General features: G+C 50.5%; 10 protein-coding genes across 10 annotated transcripts; 6 read left to right on the top strand and 4 right to left on the bottom strand.

Moving 5' to 3' along the window:
• Positions 1-3,045: 3,045 nt before the first annotated feature.
• Positions 3,046-4,012, top strand: Asppvi_004004 (uncharacterized protein; the record flags this gene model as incomplete). The annotated part of the gene is made up of 2 exons (XM_043299960.1): positions 3,046-3,592; positions 3,654-4,012. The coding sequence occupies 2 exons, from the start codon at positions 3,046-3,048 to the stop codon at positions 4,010-4,012; spliced, it is 906 nt and encodes a 301-aa protein (XP_043155895.1).
• Positions 4,013-4,748: 736 nt separating this feature from the next.
• Positions 4,749-5,843, top strand: Asppvi_004003 (ankyrin repeat domain-containing protein; the record flags this gene model as incomplete). Its single annotated transcript, XM_043299959.1, has 1 exon — positions 4,749-5,843. One exon carries the CDS (start codon positions 4,749-4,751, stop codon positions 5,841-5,843), a length of 1,095 nt encoding a protein of 364 aa, XP_043155894.1.
• Positions 5,844-6,624: 781 nt separating this feature from the next.
• Positions 6,625-8,512, bottom strand: Asppvi_004002 (putative MFS aflatoxin efflux pump; the record flags this gene model as incomplete). Its single annotated transcript, XM_043299958.1, has 5 exons — positions 6,625-7,307; positions 7,357-7,537; positions 7,584-7,919; positions 7,964-8,224; positions 8,279-8,512. The coding sequence occupies 5 exons, from the start codon at positions 8,510-8,512 to the stop codon at positions 6,625-6,627; spliced, it is 1,695 nt and encodes a 564-aa protein (XP_043155893.1).
• An 838-nt stretch (positions 8,513-9,350) lies between these two features.
• Positions 9,351-10,201, top strand: Asppvi_004001 (putative short chain dehydrogenase; the record flags this gene model as incomplete). Its single annotated transcript, XM_043299957.1, has 2 exons — positions 9,351-9,633; positions 9,687-10,201. 2 exons carry the CDS (start codon positions 9,351-9,353, stop codon positions 10,199-10,201), a joined length of 798 nt encoding a protein of 265 aa, XP_043155892.1.
• A 637-nt stretch (positions 10,202-10,838) lies between these two features.
• Positions 10,839-12,501, bottom strand: Asppvi_004000 (uncharacterized protein; the record flags this gene model as incomplete). Its single annotated transcript, XM_043299956.1, has 2 exons — positions 10,839-12,032; positions 12,091-12,501. The coding sequence occupies 2 exons, from the start codon at positions 12,499-12,501 to the stop codon at positions 10,839-10,841; spliced, it is 1,605 nt and encodes a 534-aa protein (XP_043155891.1).
• Positions 12,502-12,711: 210 nt separating this feature from the next.
• Positions 12,712-14,097, top strand: Asppvi_003999 (uncharacterized protein; the record flags this gene model as incomplete). The annotated part of the gene is made up of 1 exon (XM_043299955.1): positions 12,712-14,097. The coding sequence occupies one exon, from the start codon at positions 12,712-12,714 to the stop codon at positions 14,095-14,097; it is 1,386 nt and encodes a 461-aa protein (XP_043155890.1).
• A 356-nt stretch (positions 14,098-14,453) lies between these two features.
• Asppvi_003998 (MFS transporter) lies at positions 14,454-16,226 on the top strand (the record flags this gene model as incomplete). The annotated part of the gene is made up of 2 exons (XM_043299954.1): positions 14,454-14,909; positions 14,967-16,226. 2 exons carry the CDS (start codon positions 14,454-14,456, stop codon positions 16,224-16,226), a joined length of 1,716 nt encoding a protein of 571 aa, XP_043155889.1.
• Positions 16,227-17,315: 1,089 nt separating this feature from the next.
• Asppvi_003997 (putative amino acid permease) lies at positions 17,316-19,068 on the top strand (the record flags this gene model as incomplete). The annotated part of the gene is made up of 3 exons (XM_043299953.1): positions 17,316-18,519; positions 18,567-18,907; positions 18,955-19,068. The coding sequence occupies 3 exons, from the start codon at positions 17,316-17,318 to the stop codon at positions 19,066-19,068; spliced, it is 1,659 nt and encodes a 552-aa protein (XP_043155888.1).
• Positions 19,069-19,157: 89 nt separating this feature from the next.
• Asppvi_003996 (homocysteine S-methyltransferase family protein) lies at positions 19,158-20,233 on the bottom strand (the record flags this gene model as incomplete). Its single annotated transcript, XM_043299952.1, has 2 exons — positions 19,158-19,298; positions 19,346-20,233. 2 exons carry the CDS (start codon positions 20,231-20,233, stop codon positions 19,158-19,160), a joined length of 1,029 nt encoding a protein of 342 aa, XP_043155887.1.
• Positions 20,234-21,560: 1,327 nt separating this feature from the next.
• On the bottom strand, positions 21,561-23,156 carry Asppvi_003995 (amidohydrolase; the record flags this gene model as incomplete). Its single annotated transcript, XM_043299951.1, has 1 exon — positions 21,561-23,156. The coding sequence occupies one exon, from the start codon at positions 23,154-23,156 to the stop codon at positions 21,561-21,563; it is 1,596 nt and encodes a 531-aa protein (XP_043155886.1).
• Between the last annotated feature and the right edge of the window lie 394 nt (positions 23,157-23,550).

Below are 23,550 nucleotides of genomic sequence, written 5' to 3'. Positions count from 1 at the left end.
GCAATGTAGTAGGCCCCGCAGGCTTACCACTCGACATTAGGCAGCAGCATAGTTTTGTTCCTGATGCAGTAACAGAAGCGGCTGCGTCCGTCCGACGTCTGTCGCCATTGAAGCCACGCTGTGGTAATTGCAGAGGTAGATCTAACGCATGGTCCAAAGACTTGGGTGTTGATACACCTCGTTGTACTATAGCAGCATAATCATTTACGACGTTGGCAACCTGGGTCCACGGTAAGCCTCTTTTCAGGAACCTAAATCCAATCAAATAGGCGTTTTAGAGACCCGGTGGTATCGCCCAGGTGACTGTCTACGCATGAGTAGGTTACTCATCCAGACCTAGACAATCCCGCTGATCAGTCCTTCTTAGTAATTGATTGATAAATAACGAGTTACTGATGCAAGACTAACTTAAATTGCGTCATGAGCATTTACATCACACCAGCGAAAAGAAAAATGCCCTATCGGAAGGATCAACATCCTAGTCCTACAACATCATTCCAGCAGTTTCTGGAACAGTGCCATTACCAAGCCTATCCACCAGTATCATTTCATCTGCATGTGGACTATCGCTGTGCTGTCAGTGGCTGTCCCCATTGAAGACTACGAAATGTATCCCGTCCACTGTTCTTCAGAGTTTAGACATATGTTATCCTGCACAAACTCCGAACATATGGACTACTAAACTTTTTCCTTTTTCTTTTTCTTTTCCTTTTATGTTTTTGTGGGATAGTGATGACATCCCAAAATTTCTGTCCAAACTCCAAACTGAAGACGGCTGCTCTTGGCTCGGCCCGTCCTAGTCAAGTAGCTGCTGATCATCCGGCCTGTTTCGGTGTCGTCGCTGAAAATGGCTCAGCCTGCCGATCACTGAGTTCCTCATTCACCGTCTGACAAGCATATTTATATAAAGTATATAAGGGGTGCCTAGTCAATGGCGGCAGTTTGAGAGCCTTATCAATAGTGCAGCAACTATCGGTTTATTGGTGAAGAGAATGATTGCAGTTCATGTAAGGGAACGTTGCACAAATTTCCTAGTCAGCTATATTGGCAGCTATCAGCATCAGCCTAGTAGACTTGAATTTGTCAGTCAAGAAGCATTATACCCTGACTAGAAATCTATGACAAGTACCTTCTATAAGCACTATCTGAAGGAAATAAAATGAAGCATCACAGCTACTATACTACAGGTTCCGGACAGTTGATAGGCGTGAATTACAGAGCTGGCCTATGCAGTGATGAGCAATGTCCTCAATTACAGGAGACTGTATAGTTACCAATCCGAACTTCTACTTGGTTACTGTATTCCAAAATATCACATGTTTATGACCTGCAAATACTGCTCTTTCATCCTCCTACTCAACTATATAGTCTCACCTGCCACCATCATCGGGACACAAACCTACCCAAGCTCAGATATTGAAGCAGTTAGTCGGGGAAGAGCTCACATTTTTGTCATGCCGGATATTTTCAAAGTTGACAATCTGGTTCCTGCCGAACTCAAAGCCAACCCTGTTCCGATAACCGAGAAGTGAAACGTGAAAGAAACATCTGGCCAGCAGGAAGGAACCAGGGCAGCCACTGGTCACCTCCCACGGACCATGGATGAAGTAGATACTCAAGGCACACAATCGATCTTATGGTCTTCAAAAGTCTCCTAAGAAGTGAGATGTAAGGCTGCTGAGTATACTGCACATGCTAAAGAGTACTACTTGACTGAAAAAGCTACATCAGTAACAGGCTGTAAATATGATATGGGAACAAAAAAGTATCACAAACTCTGCCCTGGTATTAAGTCCGACTCCATTAAATTGTAAGCTAAGAGGAGAAACGAGAGAAAGAAGGGAAGAAAACATGAATATGAATATAAACTATGCGTAGGAAAATACCAGTAGGGAGATGTATGAGCTGCAGTCTTCTTAAAATATATATGCTCCATAAGCTAGCTAATTGGTTAACTAGAGTTCACCTAGGAGGATCCTTTAAAGGGTGGCCATGGGCACTGTGAGTCTGGGAAGTATTTTCCGCGCCTGGGTAGAGCTGTTCTGTTGGATAGATTCTCCCAAGCACATAGTAGCCAATTGTGTGTCTAGAGGTGACGTTGTTTAAAGTGGTTTATTGCTCTGTCATTGAATGCTTAATAACTGCTTCATTAACTAGTCAAGCATTGTAGACATAGAGTCAAGCATCTGTTGACTTAAGGTGAGGATTCCTAGCAATCTTGGTATGATCCAGCGCTTTGATGAACTCTGGATCTCTGCCGATACTCAATTCCTGTTGCTAACTGAGGAGCTAGGAATCTTGAGGCAGCACACATCACATAGGACACTGAGTGTGGGGAAACATTAATGTTTCAAAAGGGTTTAAATCACTGTATTAGAGTTAACTCCCATTCATTTGCTACAGCATCTAATCATACATTAATTAGTGAAATGAAGCTTCCGCGCCCACTTAGTGTGCTTAGATATGCGCATGAATTTTAGTAGCCATCCAACGCAAATCCCAACTTTCTAATTGGGGAAATGTAGACACTTTAAAACACTAAGTATGCTACTGTTATCCTGTGCATGGGTGGGTACATACAGTAGCCGCCCAACAACCTCGCCGCAGTGACAACATGACTGGGACTGTGAATGTCCTTGAAATTAACCTCTCACCAAGTGGACGCTATAGATTGCCCTGCATGAATTCCAATCCATGACAACCAATACAATCTGGTTCTCCGCTCATCTACAGTCCAACACGTCCTGTTGGCGGCCCTGCTACTAGGTACAGAATTGCGGCGTAGGAGAAGGTAGTGTTTCAGCCTGATGATCCTACATCGCATCACATGGAGGCAGTCAATGCTGTAGTGCCTAGAGATACTCTCTTGTTGTTGTCCCACCATGCATCTTGTACAGCACAAATATGCGCTCTCTTCCCAGACGCAGAACTTGAAGTCCCAAATAAAATCTAGCTTCCGTTCTCAGTCCCAGGCCCCTCACTTCCCACCATCATGGCACAGTCTATGAGCAGTTCTGCCCAAATGGTCCTCTTCTACACTTTCTCATGGTTCTCTACATCGCCTCTGCCACCAGCCAACTCTTCGGCTGTGGCACCCTCAAGTGCGACTGCGAGATTGAGAACCGCACCCTGAGTGCCCTGGGCCAAGCGTCCTTCAACTCCTCCTACATCAACAACGGCACAATGCCCCTAACCTGGACCATCGGCCTCCAAGAGACACAGGACCCCGATCAGCGGTCCAAAGACCTCATAGACCAATCCTTCTATCTCGACCTGCCACAGAACATCAGCCTCAGCGACACCACCGCGTTCGGCGGATGTGCTCTGTTCTTCACAGACATGACTACCCTGCTCAAGTTCAAGTTCACAGACCCAGAGCATGGCACATGCCAGGATATAATTGGTACAGACTGTGTTCAGGATATGATATCCCTAGCTAAGCAGGAGGCGAGCCCGGACAGCTCCATGTCAAACAACCGGACCCTCGATACAGAGGAGTTCTGTCGCGATCTTGCTGTAGCGCTGTACACCCACACCCCAAAGTCATGTCCGCTATGGTTGGGGCGCTCGCAGGAGAGTATCCATGTGGATGGTACGTCTTCGTAGCGTATACTGCGTGCATCATGAGGTACTACCTACTACCTATATTATAGTCCTGACCGGCCCGTCCGCCTCCCGGCCCATCGAAGACTTGCGCTCCTGCCGTCCCACCACTGGGAAGAACTACAGCGTCTCCATGGTAGAGAGCTACCGTACCGCGGTCCCGTACGGAACTCCGGAATTGAACGCGACATTGCATGGTCTGACCCCTGTGATGACGGTGTTTTACCCCAACTCGTCGTCGTCGCAGCGAGATATGCCGGTTGACGTCCACTTTACGTGCTTGACAGTTGCGGGACCGAATTATACAAGCACGTTAAAGAACTCCCTCGAGGCGACTGGGATTCGGGCAGTGAATTTGTGGAGTTCTGTCGGCCTGGGGTTGATGTCTGCGGTGTTCTTATGGTTTTAGAGGGCATTTCAGAAGAGGTGATGTTTGAAGTGAATGGCAGAGGTGATCTTCAGTATATGTTTCAGTGTCACGATTTGTAGTGGTGTTCCTTCGGGGGTTTCTATTGAATCTATTATTGGCCATAGGGATGACTTGAATTTGAGGTGCCTATTGGCTATATCCCACCCTCTTTAAGGTCTTCTGACGATTAGATCAGACTTGGTGTCACCTGCTAGGAATTATATGGACAATCCAAGAGGTGACATTCACAAGTTATGATTACTCTCACAATGGCCAGATGCTGGGCTTTGGATAATGATAACACCATCAGTCCTTGGAACGTGAAATCGGTAGACCCTTATATCATTGAAAACCACTTCCCCAATACGTGTTGCATACAGCGAAGTCCATTCTGGACGCGATAGATACAACGATCGTCATTGACTCGTAGTTCTGTGATCCGTGTCCAAATCAACCGAGCAAGTCAGGGCTCGAGTTCATTGGCTACAGACGACGCTTGTGTCTTCCAGGGGCCGTTCCGCCAGCACAGGATGGGCAGCCACGTGGTTATTACGCAGATCCATCGAGACTGGTTTGATAGTTGTTGGAGAACAGTTGGACGACTCTACGCCACAGTTGCCCCGTTGCCCCGTTGGCATGTTGCCCCGCGCCGTCACATGACTCCGTTGCATTTCCTCCTTGCTGCATGGATTCAAAAGCATTTCGTTCTGTCTGGTATGTTGCTTCGATAACAATCATGGCTGCCTATAGTCCCTGCACCCTCCCCTTGGAGCTCATTTTGATCATCGCGGGCTATTTGGGACCTTTGGATCTCTTAACTTTGATTCAGGGCATTCCCCACCTCACCCCCCTTCTACAGGCCCGGCATATCCAGGCCCAGGACGATAATGGATGCACCATCTTGCATCATATTGTGGAACAAGGGCTTGAAGACCTCCTCAAACCTCTTACAAAATGGATCCCACACAGCTCCGTCCCTGACAACGGAGGATGGACGCCCCTTCATCAAGCGGTCAGGAACAGTGATAAACAGATGACAAAAGCACTGGTTTATGCAGGTTTGGATATATCAGCTAAGGATAATGGAGGAAGAACTGCCCTTCATCTCGCATGCGACGTTGATGAAGTTGGGATTGCCCAGTTCCTCCTGGACCATGGAGCAAACCCGTCTGCGGCGGATTACAACGGACAAACCCTCTTGCATGACGCGCGTCGACGTAGCTCAGTAATCATCCAGAAGCTGTGGCAAGCCGGCGCTGTCTTTAGCTCCCGACCGATGCCACGAGGTTTAACCCCTCTTTTTTATGCAGCCTGGCTGGGTCGAGAAGACATTACCAGGATCCTTCTTAAGGCTGGAGCAGATCCTGCAATCCAAACAGAGAGTGGTGAGACTGTATTACAGCGAGCTGCTTCAGGAAATCACATTAACATTATGCGGCTCTTACTTGATGTTGGTGTTGATGTTAATGTGCAGGAGTCTCTCCATGGCCACACTGCCCTGCTGAAGGCTGCACATTGCGGAGCAGATAACGCCCTTCAACTTCTTCTGAAGGCTGGGGCAGATATCTCAGCAGTGGGCTATGATGGATGCAACGCAATGCATTTAGCAGCTATAATGGGCCACGAGTCAACTGTCAAACTGCTTCTAAAAGAAGGAGTCGACAGCTCAGCACAAGACAACCAGGGCTACACTCCGCTGGACTGGGCAGTTGCAAACGAGAATAAAGGAGTGATTCGAATCCTAGAAGATGCGCATAACAACACATTTTTGAGGCTTATGCAACGAATGTGCGGCGAATGTTACTCTAGAACAAAGAGTGGAAATGATTAGGTATCGAAGCACTGTGTTGGAGTTCTGAGTGACTTCCAGCCTTCCCATCTAGATTATCCTTATATACATTCTCACACCAATGTTTGCGAGGGGGCCCTCCAGTTAGGATCTGGCTGCACTTCTTGAACGACATCATACACCACCCTTGTAATATTACTGCTCAATGCCATAGACACATGACATGTCAGGTACGGGTGCTTGAGGGCTTTCTTTCATTTAAATCTTCTACATTGGAAGATAATCTCAAAATTGTCTTGGGGTAGGGCAATGGTACTACCGCGTCACATTGGACTGCGCGTCGGCAGAAACGTCTGATGGCCGACGAACTGCTAAGTGTAATCATCTGGGATATGCGACCAGGTGCCGGCTGCGTTGGACATGGACCATCAAGCCATCCGGGACGCCGACACCCAGATGGTGTTATTGACCTTTTAGGGCACTCTGCTGCTGTTATTCGCCTGGCGAGGCAGGGGGAAGAAGTTCTACGCACCGGTGTCCGGTTGTTCTGTCGCCCATCGCCACACTGCTTGATTGTGAGGGTGCTAGTATATTCAGGGCTATCCAGAGTTTTATTTATCTTCATCTGTTCTACTTGAGCTGTGGTCTATACAGTGACGCAGTCGATGTTGTAACATAGTCAATATAAGCAGAGATGGTGACCTTATTAAAATACACGTTATATCTACTCTAACTGTATTCATAGCCGACAATGTAACCAGGATGCCGGCTATAAAAAGGAACGGAAATTTTCAGATCATCTCGAGGAAGGCATTAGACAGTGCTATTGCTCCTCTTTGGGGGAAGCACCACTCTCGACACCAGGACTAGTCTCCGATTTCTTGAGTATACTCACCCACTCAAGCGAGGCACTCCCCAGAATGGTCAAACATGCCACGATTAGCCCAATCTGGAACACCTTCCGCAGCGCCTCGTTATAAGCCACCAATACGGTCCCCCGGAGATCCAAAGGAACCAAGCTAAGTAGCGATGTCGCACCGCCCGACGTAACAATATCGGAGTCAATTCCCGGAACACCAGACAGCCTCAGCATAAGCTGGTTAGCCAGGACGTTCTCGCCCACAGGGACGAACACCGCAGCACCAAGCAGCTGGCTGAAGAACATGACTGCAATTCCGACAGGCACATCTTTCTTCGGTAAGACAGTCTGCGCAGCGAGGTTGGGTTGCTGGAAGCACATGCCCATGCCGAAGCCATAGAGGATCTGATAGCCTATCCATTTGCCGTGACCGGTGTCGATTTGCAGCGTCGTGAGAAGCCCAGCACCAATCGCCATAATGCAGGTTCCGATAATTGCAGGGGGGGTGTAGTATCCGATCTTCTGGGTGGTGATACCACAGAAAATGGACGCAATGACCATTGATAGCATTAGAGGCAGGAGTCTGAGACCAGAGTCCACGGCCGAGACACCTTTTATGGATTGGAACCAGATTGGGAGAAAGTAGACTAGTTGACGTTAGTATAGCTACACAGGCGGGGTTCTATTTATGCTTACCAAATATGTATTGCGATGAACCTATACAGAGGGTCGCCAAAGCTCCAGCGAAGATGCTGCGACGTCTGAAAATGCGCGGAGGAACAGTCGCCGTCCTTGTCAGAAGTATCTGGACAGCAACGAAAGCAAGCAGCAAGACGCCCATGAGCGTCAGTAAGGCGACAATACGAGCATTGTTCCACTGTTCGTTGTCAGTACGGATGCTAATCATGTCTTGGAAAACTCACAGCATATTTCTGCCCACCCCACTGCAGTGCTAGCACCAGACAGACTACTCCAGGAACCAAGCAACACATTCCAGGGACATCAAGCTGCTTCAGCTTCTCAGTCCATGGAACCTTGGTCGTATTTCTGTCAGGCACCTTGAGGCAAAATGCTATAGCGGCCATTGCCAGGCCACCAAATGGGAGATTGATATAGAAGCACCATCGCCAGGTTACTCTCGAGGTAAAGGCACCACCAACCAGCGGGCCTACAATCGAGGATATACCGAAGACGGCCCCGAAAAGACCTTGAATCCTGGGACGCTTCTCGAGAGGAACAACATAGACGACGCATACAACCTAGACTGTCAGCACTTGCTGTCCGAAATAGAAAGGCCACTCACCGATCCAGCAAAGATTCCTGCGGCACCAATACCAGCCAGAGCCCGTCCAACAATAAAAGCCGTGGAGCTGGGCGCAGCGCCACAAACGACAGAGCCAAGTTCGAACAGGAGGATGCTAGACAGGATAACTGCTTTCACGGGGTAGAAAGTATAGATTTTTCCGAATAGCAGTTGGAATGCACAGCATGTCAGCAGATATGCGCTTCCGTACCAGCCAACGTCGGGGAGGGAGTTGAATTCATTCGTGATTTGAGGGATTGCCTTGCTTGACAGTCAGCTTAATATCGGCTGTATTCTTTTTGTAGCTTGCTATACCGTTGAGATGATCGTTCGATCTAAAGCCACCAGAAACATGCTTATCATGATCGAGACAAGAAGAAGGATGACCTTGGTGGCCGATTGTTGTTGATAGGTGTCGTCCAGGTCACTCGTAGCACGCTTGGTTTCTCCATCGTCGCAGGTCTCACTGCGCTCCGTCGTCTTCATTTCTGATAGATTTTCAGTCGGTTCCTCCTTTTGAGGCGCCCCCGAGCTTTCGGGTTTCGTCATGACCGTACAAGGTAAGTTTCTGCTCGCAGCCAGGGAGATATAAAGTTGCAGATAGGCAGAGAGAATTGAAACAAATATCGAGTTGAGACATTTATGATCACAGACAAGCTCTTCTATTTATATTTGAGAGACTTTCCTCCCTCGGGGTCGTTTCGGATGGCTCTTGTCAGAGAATGGCCTGTCGGGGGATAGAAAAGCCCGAGATCGCTATGTTGGTCGGGTTCAGCAACGCCCGAGAAATCAACCACAATACAAGTTAAATAGTCGCACTCATTAATTACTATCATACAGCGACAGAGAATGGTCGTGAAAAGAGCTAAATTTTGGGAGATAGGCTGTCCTCATTTCCAGGCATAAGGTAACCCCTAGCCATCTCCCATTCCGGGCCCTACTTCAAAGCCTCCAACCCTTACCCTGAAGATTATCGCTACAAACCTGTCGCCCAATCACCAGCTCTGAAAGCTTCATCATCGAGCCCCTCTACAGGGTATTTCACTTTATCACAGCAATAGACGGGCATTACTATCCATGATCGAGCGAAACCCTCAGCAACACACTCCGACGGTGCAATCGCAGGAATGATATTATAAATGGAATGACTTGTTGGATGGGATAGGGATAGTCGAGCACTTCACTCAGCGTATCGAGGTACCTGCCTGCGATTTTACAAGTAATATGGATTGACATCCACCAAAGTCCATATATCCGTTGGATGTTTGCTCCACCGGGGTTTACGGATGTAGTGCGGAGTTAGGGAGGTATATCTACAACAAGAGCCAGGGAAAGAAGAAGCAATCGTACAGACTTCCTCATGAGTATTGAGAGTGATCTGAATACAATGGCTCCCAAAATCGTCCTCATCACCGGCGCCAACACCGGAATCGGTTTCCAGGTCGTCCGCGCCCTCTACGACTGCACGCAAACCTACAGCATCATCGTCGGCGGACGATCCCCTGAAAAAGTCCACAACGCCATTAGTGCCATTCAAAGCGAGTTCCCAAAATCCCAAAGCCAGCTATTCTCCCTTCAGATCGACCTCGAATCCGACGACTCGATCAAACACGCCTACGAAGACATCAACGCCAAGTTCGGAAGACTCGACGCTCTCGTCAATAACGCAGGTGAGACTCTTGCAAAACCTCCTCAGTCCAATTCAAACATCCTAACTCCCCAGGTGCCTGGTTCGATGCACAAGCCAACACCACAATGACCGAACGCCAAATGTGGAACAAGACCTGGGACGTCAATGTCACGGGCACGCACCTTCTCACCTCCGCCCTTATGCCTCTCCTCCTGAAAAGCTCTGACCCGAGGCTCCTCTTCGTTACATCTGGCGCTGCCAGACTCGCAGGCACCGACGACCAGCGTCTCGCGATAAACCGGCCGCCACCTGCCGGCTGGCCCAAGCCCGCTGGGACGACCGCTACTGCGTACCGCAGCGCAAAAACGGGGCTCAACATGGTGCTGCGCGAGTGGGGGCGGATACTCAAGAACGACGGGGTAAAAGTTTGGGGGATCGCGCCCGGCCACCTGGCGACTGGGTTGGGGGGTGGCACGCCGGAGGAGATGAAGAAGCACGGAGCGGAAGATGCCGATGTAGCTGGGCCGTTTATTCGGTCGGTGCTCGAGGGTGATCGGGATGCTGACGTGGGGAGGGTCATTAGGAGGGAGGGAGTTCAGGAGTGGTAGATCCGGTTAAATCTTATATCGGGTTGGATACCTTGTATCGATCTGATATGGTGCATCTTGTCTCAGGGCAGCCCGCAATGAATACCATGACATCAGCGTCAGCCCAGGGCATTTAATGACAAATAGTCGTCGTGAGAAACTTTGACGATGCTGGATGCTAGAATGCTGAACCTGGTTATTCTGTCTCCATAAGAGTGTACTCATTGGATAACCTGCCCAGCAGGAACTGCTGTAATTACTTACTTCTACTAGTAGTAGTAGTAGTAGTAGTAGCAGTAGTATTCATACCCATATGGCTGCCCTCTCTAGGGGCTGCTGTGCTGCGGGAGCCATCTCTATAAGCTAATATTCTTACTAGCTAAGCCTAAGAGAACGATATATAAAGGAGAGGGGAGGGGGCATCATCTTAAATATATATACAGTGCTTAGTGGCCCTAAGGTCTGCCTAGGAGTTAGATTAATACTAAGCCGAAGGATAAACCTAACTATAACAACGGTTTTAACTGAACTCGAATTGGTTTCACCCTACCTAAATCAAAACCGAAGCGATTCCCTAGGCTAGGCACCGAACCTAGGTCATTCGTCTGACCGGAAGATGGACGATTTCCCAATAACCAGCCAGATCCGACTTCCTCAGCTATTGCAGTCCTGAAACGTCCCAGACGTTCTCAACCAGCCTGGCAACTACATTTTGAAATACTTCCTCCTGCATTTCGTCCTCCAAGGTAGTATTCCCCGTATCTGAGCCAAAGAGACACCATTTTACCACTTGACCGTACCTCAGCCCACTCTCCATTTCCACAACTGGAAGATATCGAGCAGCAGTTTTGAGATTTGTCACTGCCTCCAGAGGATCAGCGTCTTCCAGTGTACGCAATGATTCAAGATTCCGACACAGCGAAAGTTCGACGAGAATCAGCCCCAGGGGGAAGAGAACTTCGCTCCGTATGAGCGGTGATGATTCCTGGTTCTTGTCCATACTCGGCTGGCTTGCAATGTCACACACGACATAGGGGTGTTCGGATGGGTCGAATTTCTCTTTGATGAACATGATGTCCCGTGCTCTCCAATATTTGCGCAGCCAGTTGCCATGGAACTGCATGACACTGCATGCAAGGTTCACTGCGAGAATTAGTCGATCACGGCGACTGAATATGTATTTGCCTTGCAGCGGAGGTTGTGGAAATGTTGACGAAGTTGCTATGAGTTCCTCAAGGGATTGTGAACGTGATTTTAGGTCATCGGCAATGCTCCGGACATGATACATATGGTGTCGGTATCTTTTGTCCGCGATACACCCAAGGAGTGCTCGTTGCTCGTCATCAAAGTTCACGGCAAATATCGTGGAGCAAAGGCTGGGACGGGGGGAGATATAACATTTTGAGGCTGGATCTGATAACTCAATTGACTCGGCCTCCACTTCGTGCCAGCAGTCCTTGACGTCCGCTGAGGTAGTGCATACCTTCGATGTAAACGTCATTCGAAATGTATGATTTGATGGCTCGCGTGCTGTGGCAGACAATTTACCATCGAGGACAAAATGAATAGAATGCAGGTCTTTGCATGGGCAATTCCAGCAGGCTCCATTCAAAATGGCGCTATAGAGACTCAGGGCCAATTTTCTCCGGCTTTTCTGCACTGAGAGTGGCGGTCGCAACCTCCATTTTTTGTTGTCATTCGTGTGGTGTTGAATGGACTGGTCTACCAGTGTTTTCAGGATGGTATTTGTAGTGTGAATGCGGCTCAGGAGGTCGGCATATATGCTTTTTGAGAATATATTGCGGAACTTTTTGACACTACTCTTGATGAGGGATTCGGGCTGAGAGTTCAACTATACAGGGCCTGGGTCAGTGATAATGGGTCAACACGTTTGACTCAGGGCAACCAACCGACAACAATGTGCCTCGGTTTATCAAGCCTAACTTGTTGGATAAATCCTCCAATAAATTGGACAATTCCTGTGTTGTCCTCATGAAAGGTTCAAAGCTTGTCCCAAGCCTCGTTTTCAGTGTCTCGTGGATAACCCGTCCCACCCAAGTGTCTGCCTGTGGATTGCTGATCCACGTGCTGATGATAGATTCATCGTCTATCAGAGTGTCCTTTAATGCGAGACCCAATGTGTTGAAGAAAATAACTTTTTGCGTTCCCAAGTTAGTGCGATAGCTCTCCAGCTCTCTCAGGTACCTCTTTGCTGTAAAGCTCTTGAGTGTCTCCAAACCCTGCACATAGTTATCAAGTTGGTTGACAAGTAAGGGCAAGAGAGCCAGCACGAGACCAGTAGCCTCGATTCCAGTCACCATTTTGCCAGGCGGGATCAATGATCGCGGCGAGGAAATCCTTGTAGAGATGGGTAGTGAGGGTGATGCTGAGGCTGTCGACAACTGTATATCTGCAACTACCCCGCACTAGCAAGCAGCAAGGCTGTTAGCCACTCTCATTCACTATCACTTGATGAAGTGGTGAATATCATCCAACCGACGTGAGCGACGAGGGGCGCATGAGTCTATAAAATGTCTCGCTCAACATCGTCATTGTTTGAGACATGCGTGGGGCAGTTTTGTCAGCTAATATCATCCGACCGAATAACGGCATATGAAAATGAGGTACCGATAGTTCTCTGGCAAGATGAGCTTGGTCGACTCCGGATCTGGGCAAAGGAGGTCCAGTTGCCGTCTCTGGAGGTCCGATTGCGTGATGCTTTTCATATTCGCGAGCAGCTCTTGCGCATCCTACATCGACTACAACGAGCTCTTACCGATATGCGGGATGCCTTAAACGATACGGCTGAGGAGTCCATGTCTGATGCGGACACCGATGAGGAGGATGATGTTGATGGAACCGAAATGCAAATGATTTATCATTCTCTACGCGACACTATCAACTGCTTGTTCAAGATAACCATGGTCATTCTCCAGCCTGTACATCACCCATTGGTATCTGGGAAGGTAATCGGACTTTCCGGATATGCTTCATCTGCGGAGACTCAGTCCGCGAAGCGGAAGATTGTTGGGAATGATAGCCTTGCCTCCATCAGCCTCAACCCTATGATACCGGAGGATGAAGCTCTCTTGCGCCGTCCTCATCAACGTTCTTCTCCTGTTATTGATCCTGTCAGTTTTGAAGAATGGGGCATTTGTATGCCGCAATTTCCTGAAAGGTGGGGCGATGATGGCGATACACTCTCCCTCTATCATGGCGGCATTAGGCATGTGCTGCATTTTCCATCATCCTCCATAGGGGATGGTGTGCTAGACATCAAGCAGTTGAAGCAACACGCGATGGAAGCAATACAAGCCACCAGCCAAGATTGTATAAAGCTCTTCCACAAGGGCCAGCTGTTGGAAGACGACTCGCTCTCTTGCCGAGATGCAGGACTTAAATCGCAGTCAACGATCTACTGTGAAGTTCTCGGCGCAGAGGAGACTCATGATACATGCGATTCCCAAGGCAGACGCAGACAGCATGAGGAGCCGCTTCAGTTCGGCGAAGGCAAGGCCCAGACTGGGTCCTCGAACGAAGGCAAAAGTAAAGACAGAACGGGAAATGCTGGCCTTGACGAGTCTGCATTATCTTCCCCTTCGCAGGCACCCTCTCCACCGCAGGCTCCCGATCTCGGCTCATTCAAAACTGCGGCTGAGCAACTGTTGGCCTTAGATTCGCACCTGCAGAAGGTGCTGGTACCATTGTGTGACTCCTTCATCAGAGAACCTCCGACTAACTTTGGAGCACGCGTCTCAAACTATGTGAAACTTACGACAACGATCGGAGAACAGGTGATTTCTAAGGCAAACAGTATTGAGACCTCTGAAGATGATGAATCTCAGGATCTCCGTCGGGCACTTCTCGAAGAAGCCTACAAAATGCGCAGGAGTCTTAGGAAAGCTATAGACGACTGATTGGGCATTGAAAGGAGACTAGTGAGTATACTGTGTCTTTAAAATCCAGGCTTTCAGCGAAGGAAGGAGAAAACAGACAAGTGGAGAAACGCGTAAGTAGCCAGGCCTGGGACGAATGAATTCTACTATCATATGGCGAGTCTTGCTCCTGATGCGTGTCAACACTAAGGTACCTTATACAGCTTTACACAGTAGTAAAAGTGCATATAGTAGACAGGTCACTGGCCAGTAGCCAATGGGCGCCCGAGCCGCTTCCGGCTGGCTAACCGGAACCGGCACACTATCGAGGGATATAAAAGATGTTTTGATATGTCAAACTACCAGACACATCAAACATAAACCAGGGACATTTTAGTATGCCTGAGGTAATTCATGGCATGAATGAAATTGGTGTCCTGTCGGGGAACCAGGACGATTCGGCTGCCGAGGAGCATGCACATAGCATCAAGGCCACTGAACCAGAAGGAGGCCATCACATGAAAGCGGACGATGAGATCACCACGATTGCAGGAATTGCTGCTAGACGACAGGAGGGGGACACGGAGCAGAATTTAAATCATCAACCGGAGACAGTCGAGGTTGACGGGGTACACGCTTCTGCGCCCGCGGCAACAACAGACATCAGCACATCAACAGAGCCACCGTACTGCATACTGCCAAAAGGCGAAAAAATCTCCATCATACTCTTGGTCTCATTTGCGGCCATTATCTCTCCCATCTCCAGTGGCATCTACTTTCCGGCTCTGAACAATCTTGCACAGGACTTGAATGTCTCCATTTCGCTCATCAACATAACCATCACAACATATCTGGTAGGTAATCGACCCATTGAGAGGGAGCAGTCAACAGAGTCGTACTGACGCTGGTAGATCTTCCAAGGAATTGCTCCGTCATTTATAGCGAACTTTGCAGATACCCGCGGGCGACGACCCGCCTACCTGATCTGCTTCATCATCTACCTAGCCGCCAATATAGGCCTCGCGGTCCAGGATAGCTACGCGTCACTCTTGGTCCTCCGCTGCCTGCAGAGCTCAGGCAGCAGTGGGACAATCGCGCTGGGAAGCGCAGTCGTCGCTGACTTGTCAACCAGAGCAGAGCGAGGTAAGTATATAGGATACGCAAGTATGGGAGTGACCCTGGGGCCTGCTTTGGGGCCAATCATTGGGGGTTTATTGGACCATTACATGGGCTGGCGAGCAATCTTTTGGTTTCTAGTCATTTTCAGCGGTGTATTTGGGATCATCATTGCGATCTTCTTGCCTGAAACCTGCCGCGCGGTTGTGGGCAACGGCTCTGTCCCTGCCGCCAGGTGGAACCAATCCGGTTGGCAGGTTCTAGGGCGGAAATGCGGAGCCCGAAAGCAAAAGCCAGAGCCAGACTATCAGACGATCGAGAAACGGCGTCGACGCGCCAATCCGTTGGCGTCGGCCCTGATCGCGAGAGACAAGGAAGCGCTCATCATTCTGATTTACAGCTCGCTATTGTTCTCCGGATACATGGCCGTCTTGAGCACTTTAACCTCCCAGCTGCAGAGCAGATTCCAGTTCAATTCCATCCAAATCGGACTGTGCTACCTCCCAGTGGGGATAGGCAGTCTGACCTCCCGCTGGACGGTAGGACGGATTCTAGACTGGAACTTTCGCCGAGAAGCCCGACGCCAGGGCCTCCCGATCGAAAAGAACCGACAGCAGGATATCCAGCATTTCAACATCGAGGTCGCCCGCTTGGCCGTGACGATCCCCCTGGTCTATTGCGCTTGTCTGTGTATCATCGCCTACGGCTGGGTCATGGAGTATAAGACTGCGCTTGCCGGTCCGGTCGTGATGCTCTTCTTCATGGGGCATCTGAGCTCTGGGTCCTTCAGCACTCTTAATACATTGATTGTGGACCTCCATCGGCAGAGCCCTGCAACTGCAGTAGCTGCGAACAACCTGTTCCGGTGTCTGCTGGCTGCCGGAGCCGTTGCGGTTGCGGATCCATTGATCCAGCGCATCGGGATCGGTTGGACGGCCACGCTTATTGCGTTTCTGTGGGTTCTTTTCAGTCCGTGTTTGTGGGCTGTGTTTAGATGGGGGCATCGATGGAGAGAGGCGCGTAGTAGCAATGAAAACGAAGCGAGCCCACCATAAGAGCTGTCCCAACGTGTGGGGGAAGCTCCAGCGGTCCAAGAGGGTGTTGCAGACGTTCCATTGTCCACTCCGGGCCTGGCACCAGAGAAGAAGTAAATGGTGGATGATATAGATTATAGACCGTGAATAGACTGTATATGCTTGACTTTAGAAAGACATACTCTCGGTACCATGATAAAATGGGGCTGTTGCTACAGGTGCCAATATAGTTCTCATTCATCTCATCTAATAAGACACACCCACATTGTGATTGTCACAGGCATCTTCTTGTGTCCAGTGAGCTCTCACCTGGCCTGGGAATATAACGTGATGTAGGTCATAAATGAGCCCTTACGCACGAAAATGATGCCATGTAAGCCGAAAAGTATATATATGTATTTGCACAATGTGCAATGTAGCTAGTGAGATTAGTAATAATACATTGATGGATGTGTTTGCAATTTTCACCACAAAGCCTATCTCATATCAGTCTCAATGATGACAGCAATTTGCTCAATGGTGCCATGTGGCAGACTAACATGCGTGAATCATTTGCTGGAGAAATGGGGTGGCGTTCTATATAAAGTTTTTGCAAAGTTATTCTAGGTATTTTTGCCGTGGCGATTCCGATCTCGGGCAAAAGCTTGACAGGGGAAGGGGTTATTACCTTATTCGGCCGCTGACTAATCCGCAGGGTCTGCAGACTTGAGACATTTTCAGCATACGGAGCAATACTTAGCAGTTGCTGCAGTCCATCTAGAGATGGACATATGGGCTATGCCTATGCTAGTTATAGCCTTCACATCTCCGACAAGTAAGGGGCTCTGCAGGTCTGCCATGTGTGAGTAAAACCCTAGACAAAGCGACAGCGGAAAGCCGCCGAGGACCCGCAAAAAGACCGAATCTAGATAGAAATGGCCGCTGTGGAGAAGGCAGCCACCAATGGCGCGACAGAATGCCCCGATGTCGTGATTCCGGGCTCCAGGCCAGAATACTAAAGGATTTTCTCCGCCATCTTTTCCCCATGGCGAACGTTCTTCTTGAAACTTGACATCTCCTCCGTAACTAAATTGGTTGTGCATGTGGGGAGACACCGCACACCGACACGAGATGATCTCCCATACCGGCCAGACCTTGGAGAAATCCGACTCCAAGATTGAGACGGATCGTTCCCAGCCATACGGGGAAGAGGTTGCGCCCTATTCTCAGAAGGATGAGCTGCAGCTCAATGTTGGGGGCCGGGGTGCCACCCAGCGCCGCCTGAAGAACTACCAGGTGACGATGATCGGGTTCTGCGGTGGTATTGGCACTGGTCTGTTCGTGGGAACAGGTGCGGCGTATGCCAAAGCTGGTCCTGCTGGTTTGCTACTGGCCTATGCAGTCGTTGGTCTCGTTCTGTGGTGCGTGATGCAGAGTATCGCCGAGTTGGCGACGCTGCTGCCCACCGCCGGATCTTTCCCGCACTGGGCGACACGCTTCATCGATCCCGCTGTTGGTTTCTCGCTGGCTATCTCGTACGGTTACTGCTACACCATTGCCATCGCGTCAGAAGTCTCTGCGGCTGCGGTGATTGTCTCCTACTGGACGGACATAACGCCCGCGGTGGTCATCACCGTGGGCCTGGCGCTGATTCTGGCGATCAATCTAATGAGTGTGCGATTCTACGGTGAGACAGAAGTCCTCGCCGGTAGCATCAAGATTCTCTGCTTCCTTGGCCTGGTGATTGTCTCCATTGTCATCACCTCTGGCGGAGGACCGAACCACGAGACTATCGGCTTCCGTTACTGGCACAATCCCGGCGCTTGGACCAACTACAACGGCATCACCGGATCTACCGGCCACTTCCTGGGCTTCCTGTCTGCCTTTGTCAACGCATCCTTCAGCTTTATCGGCGTCGAGACCGTCGTCATCACCGCGGCCGAGTCGGTTGACCCGCACCGGGCGATTCCCAAGGCCGCTCAACGCGTCACCTATCGTATTGCCTTCTTCTACGTCCTCGGCGCCTTGCTCATCGGCATGATTGTCGATCCCAGAAACCCCGATCTTGTCTCCGGAACTGGAAATGCGAACAGCTCTCCCTGGGTGATTGCCATCCGCCAGGCCGGCATCAACGCGCTCCCTTCCATTATCAACGCCTGTATCCTGATTTCTGCCTGGTCCGCGGGCAACTCGTACTGCTGGGTCGGCTCGCGGATGATCGTGGCCATGACCACCGATCACCAGCTGCCCCAGGTATTCGGCAAGGTGACTAAGAAGGGTGTCCCTTATGTGGCTGTCATCGCCGCTTGGCTGTTTGGCCCATTGGCCTATCTTAGTAAGTCTCTTTAATTCAGCTGATAGTACAATAACTAACAGGGGCAGGTCTTGGATCGGGTGGCGCCGCACAGGCCTTCGCCTGGCTTCTGAATCTCAGCACCGTTGCTGGTCTGATCGCATGGGCCACGCTCTCCTTCTGCTACATTCGCTTTTATGCCGGTCTCAAGGCGCAGGGCGTGCACCGCGACACGCTGCCGTGGAAGGGCCCTCTGCAGCCGTACGCGGCGTGGGTGGGATTCATCGGATCCACCATCATCACCCTCGTGGCCGGATTCCCCGTCTTCCTCAAGGGCAACTGGAATACCTCCAACTTTGTCGCTTCGTATATCGGTATTCCTATCTTCATCGTACCAATCATCGGATGGAAGTTGTGGCACCGCACCAAGGTTCGTTCCACGTCCCTGCTTTTCAGAAACGTAGCTAACAGTTGTAGTTTGTTCGCGCGGCCAATATCGATCTATGGTCAGGTCGTCTCCAGGAGGGAGAGATCATCGAGAAACACAGGCCGATGACATGGTGGCGTCGCATCGTCGATTGGCTTTTCTGAAGTGCTTGTCTTTTGTATATACTATATAGATGCATAGATGCATATAGGCGATACCCAATAATATATAGAACATCTGGCTTGTTGATCGATCACTCGGCTTTGAGCTGCTCTGCCAGCTTTCGAATATCGTTGTGAGAGGCCTTGCAGCAGCCTCCGACCAGGAATGAAGTAAAGGGACCCCTTGCGCGAGCATTCGTGACCACCTGCGCGAGCTGGGATTCCCACGGACCCTATTCTTGTTAGAATTGCAGTATGGAAGAGCAATATAACCACATACCCTTTCATCTCTTGTATACTCTTCCGGCTTCTCCCACGTCTGCGTGGTCGTGTTGTACACCTCCCCATTGGTACCATCCGGATACAGCACCAGACTCGACACAGCCCCTGCCCGGCCCGTGCCAACAGCACTCGCTATCTCCTCGCCTAGCTCGTGAACCAGTCCATCCAGCTTATAGATCTTGGTGCAATTGATGCCCACTCCCCACGGCACCGCCGCACCGTCCATCTCCGCAAGCGCAGCCTGCACAACCTGCCTGATCGAGCTCCCATCGGGCAACGTAGCCTCCTCGCCGGGGAACACACACGCCACCCAGAAGGGAACATCCAAGCCCGCCGCGCGGATCGCCTTCCTCACCGCACGAACCTCGTCCAACCGCGGCAGCGTCTCAAATGCCACATACTGCACTCTCTCCGCCAGTTTCCCATCCGCCTCGAGGAATAGCCGCAGTCGCTCCAGGTGCCATTGGAAGAGGGCTTCCTCACTATCATGCTCCGCATCGTAGCGCCCGCTGTATTCCTGTCCGGGGATCATGCACGCGCCGTACGGTCCCAGGCTCAGTGCGATTTTGGCGGCGGAGGTGCCCCGCGCTTGCTCGGCGACCTCCAGTGCGGTTCGGAGATATTTTCCGATAGCGCTGCGGGGGATGCCGTGCGGAAATTCGGGAGTCTTGGTGCGTGCGAAACCTTCGATGGAGACTTGGTATGTGGCTGTTAGGAGGACGTCGCTGCCTGCTGTTATGAAGTTGCGCTGGCAGGCGAGGAGAGTGGTGGGGTTGGAGACGAGGAGGTGGGATGCCCAGAGGGGGGTGGAAGAGTCGAAGGTGACACCATGTTGGTCTTGGAGGGAAGTTCCGAGTCCTCCGTCGAGAATCTGGATTGAAGTCATTGGTAGTGCTATTAGGGGATTAGTGATGAATTGAGTGATCAGGTTGAGGTTACTTCTCCGGAGAGGGGGAGGACTGAGGAGAATGTGGAGCGGAATTGTGGGATTGGCTTATCGCACGTGGAGATAACCTTATCTGCCTCCCTCATTTTATCTTATCCTGATCGATGTCTTGTTCTGCCTCGTCTCTGCCTTGTCTGGCTACTTAAATACCCAATGCATCATACGATGCATTGCAGGACTTGGTATTATGTAACTAATTCTCCAAATAGGAACTATACAGTATCGCTAAAATGCACATCAGACTCCGTCAGGAAAGAGCCTTGGAAATCCGTCAGCACTATGCAAGGAGTGAGATCTTATGGTCAAATGGATGCAACGTCGACTTTCGGATGAGCCAGTAATCTTTGGCAATACTCCAACAAAGCTCATCCTGGCGGTGACTGGCAGCGGTGCCCAGACCGTATCACTTTCGATATTGAGAGCTGACTGTTACACAGACCTTGTTCTCAACATATAAATACACGTCGAATTCAGCGAGAAGGAAATGTCTCTCAGTCATCTTTACCGAGCTCTAAATCGTTGAAATTCGAACACTAAACTCAAGATGAAGCTCTTTGCTACTCTTCTCCTGCTAGCTGCCACTGCCACTGCGGCTCTCGCCGCTGTCCCTGCTCCCAATGCTGGCTGCTCTCAACCGGGTCAGTACTGCAATGGCGGGACCTTTCTCTGCTGCAACAACCGTCGATGCAGCAACAATGTGGTTAGTCTCTCTTACAGGTCAAAAGGGACTTCCAACGGTGCCAGGCATGCTGACAGTGTTCCTTTAGTGCCAGTAATCTCCAATCGAGCTACCGAGGGTTAGCGGCTATTTCACTCTGAGGCCTCGCTTTTTTTCAAAGAAGCTTCATCATATGATTTAAAGGCGCGCTAAGGCTTATTCATGCTTGTTGTATGCCGTGAAAAGCCGTGTCTGTTAACCGTCTCTGAGGCAATGGTAGTTAACTTGCATTGAAGCCCAAATTTCAGCTAGCTATGACCTCAGCATATGTACTGTCCTGTACCCAGTTCCAATCAATATCAGCCGTTATCCTGTAGATCTGCGTTGATGAACAATATTGACTTTCGGCAATCCCCAAGACAACGATTCCCTGCGTTTGCCTCCAGTAATCTCTTGCCTGTGACACTTTTCGATGAGTTCTTGAGCAATATCTAGATGCATCGCGTGAGGGTATCAACGGCTGAGGCTGAAGTTGAACGTGGATCGAGTAAGATGACTGAATAGAACATGGAGAAACAAGAAATACATAACGACACGAGAACGCACTCATCATACACTGTATACCCTCTTCCCTCCAAACCAAGTCTCGCACACCTTGCCCTGTAACAGCTCTTCCGCTTCCCACCGCATATCCAATACCACGAAATMCGCTCTGCGTCCTTCCCTCAAGCACCCGGTCCATCCCTCTGCGAACCTCGCATACGCCGCCCCCTCCGTCGCAGCCGCGACAGCCTCCGCGAGCCCTAGTCCAAAATGCGGATTCGTAGCCGCCGACTCCCCCAGATCCAGCGCCGAACGCCTGGTAGTCGCGTTATATAGATTCGGCAACGGCAAATGCGCCGCTGTAGGCGCATCCGTCCCGATCGCAAGCCTCGCCCCTCCATCTACAAACTCCCTATATGCAAAAGCCCTCTGGCAGCGATCGCCAATTAATTCCGGCCACGCACGGAACAAGACCGGATCCGAGTGCACCGGCTGCACGGAGGCCGTTATCCCCAACTCTCCCAGCCGTCTCGCGTCCTCGGGAGCAGTAAGCTCAAGATGCTCGATGCGGTGCCGGCGGCCGGGCGTGCCCACTTCCGCTAGGACATCGATCGCCTGCTTCACGGCTTTGTCGCCGATGGCGTGGATGGCGCACTGCAGACCTGCTTGGTCGGCGCGCTGGACGACGGCTTTGAGCATGTCCGCTGGCCAGATGGGTTCCACGGGATCGGTGCGGTTGCCGTATGGTTGGCTGAGCGCCGCTGTGCAGCCGTCTACGACGCCATCGCAAATGAGCTTTATGCCCATGATGCAAAAATTGGGTGAGCTGGTGGGGTTGAACTCGGCGCGCAGCTGGATTGCGCGGTCCACGTGGTGGAAGTTGGTTTCTTGGTTCTCGGAGAAGGGAACGAGCCAGTATGCTGCAATGTGCAAAAGGGGATTGTTGCGTTGTCGGTAGAGTTGGAGAACGTCCCAGGTGGATTCATCCATGGCCATGTCGACGAGGCCGGCGTACCCGGCTTGTGTGTATGCCGTGAAAGCTTGGTCAAGGGCCTCGAGCTTAGCTTCTTGAGTGGTGGTGCCTGCGAGAAATGGCCAGACGATGTCGACCAGGGCACTTTCGCTCAGGAGACCTGATGGTCTTCCGTTCTGGTCGCGGTGGATCGTTCCACCAGGCGGATCGGGTGCAGTATAAATACCCATTTCTTCCAGGGCGGCCGAGTTGCACCAGACTGAGTGCAGATCTAATGATTCGATGTAGATCGGCCGCGGGTCCATATCATCCAGCATACTTGCCAGAGCGATCCCACTGGTTGTCGACTGAATCCATCCTCGGCAAAGAAGACGAGGGACCGTAGGGTGACTCGCTGCAAAGGATTTGATTGCCGACCGAATGTCCTCTAGACCTGTACAGTCCATCAAATTGAGCTTGCCCAAGGACAGACCGAAGTTGAGGATGTGCACGTGGCCGTCGATGAAGCCGGGCAGAACAATGCGACTCTTCAAATCGATTGTATTGTCTGCAGATGGAGCCTCCTTGTGTGGGCCGACATAGACTATTTGATCATCTTCAATGACCAGCGATTCCACAAACTCATTGTCTGCATTTAGGTCGTTCGATGAAGGGGAGAATATGCGGCCGTTCGTGAATGTGGTCTTCATTGTGCTTCAGTTCAAATGTGACAAATCCAGTGAACTGATCTGTTCTTGAATCGAACTATTCTTGCCCTATATAAGCAGTTTTCTTCTGCTATATGTTCAGGATAAGGCTATTCTCTTCCACTTGCCCTTTTGAGTGTTGCTGAACGGTGAGATCCCTTGATACATGTTAGCAACTGTGATTGGTTGATAAGGGGATACAATTGTTGATGGAGAGCCCCACTGTACCGCGGAAAGTGACGCCATTGGTCAGGCTGATTCTATACTGCATCATATAGCTTCTTTGAAATTGATATTCCCTGTCTAGCAGAATACCCTCACTTGGTCTGAGAATAGACTCATGATGTGTTGAACTGGAGAAAACTAAGTATCTGACTGCCGGTAGGACCCATACCCA

The sequence above is a fragment of the Aspergillus pseudoviridinutans genome, assembly GCF_018340605.1.
Source record: "Aspergillus pseudoviridinutans IFM 55266 DNA, scaffold_3, whole genome shotgun sequence".
Lineage (NCBI taxonomy): Eukaryota > Fungi > Ascomycota > Eurotiomycetes > Eurotiales > Aspergillaceae > Aspergillus > Aspergillus pseudoviridinutans.
The sequence above is the reverse complement of the archived record's forward strand: the minus strand, read 5'-3'. Positions and strand labels throughout refer to the sequence as shown.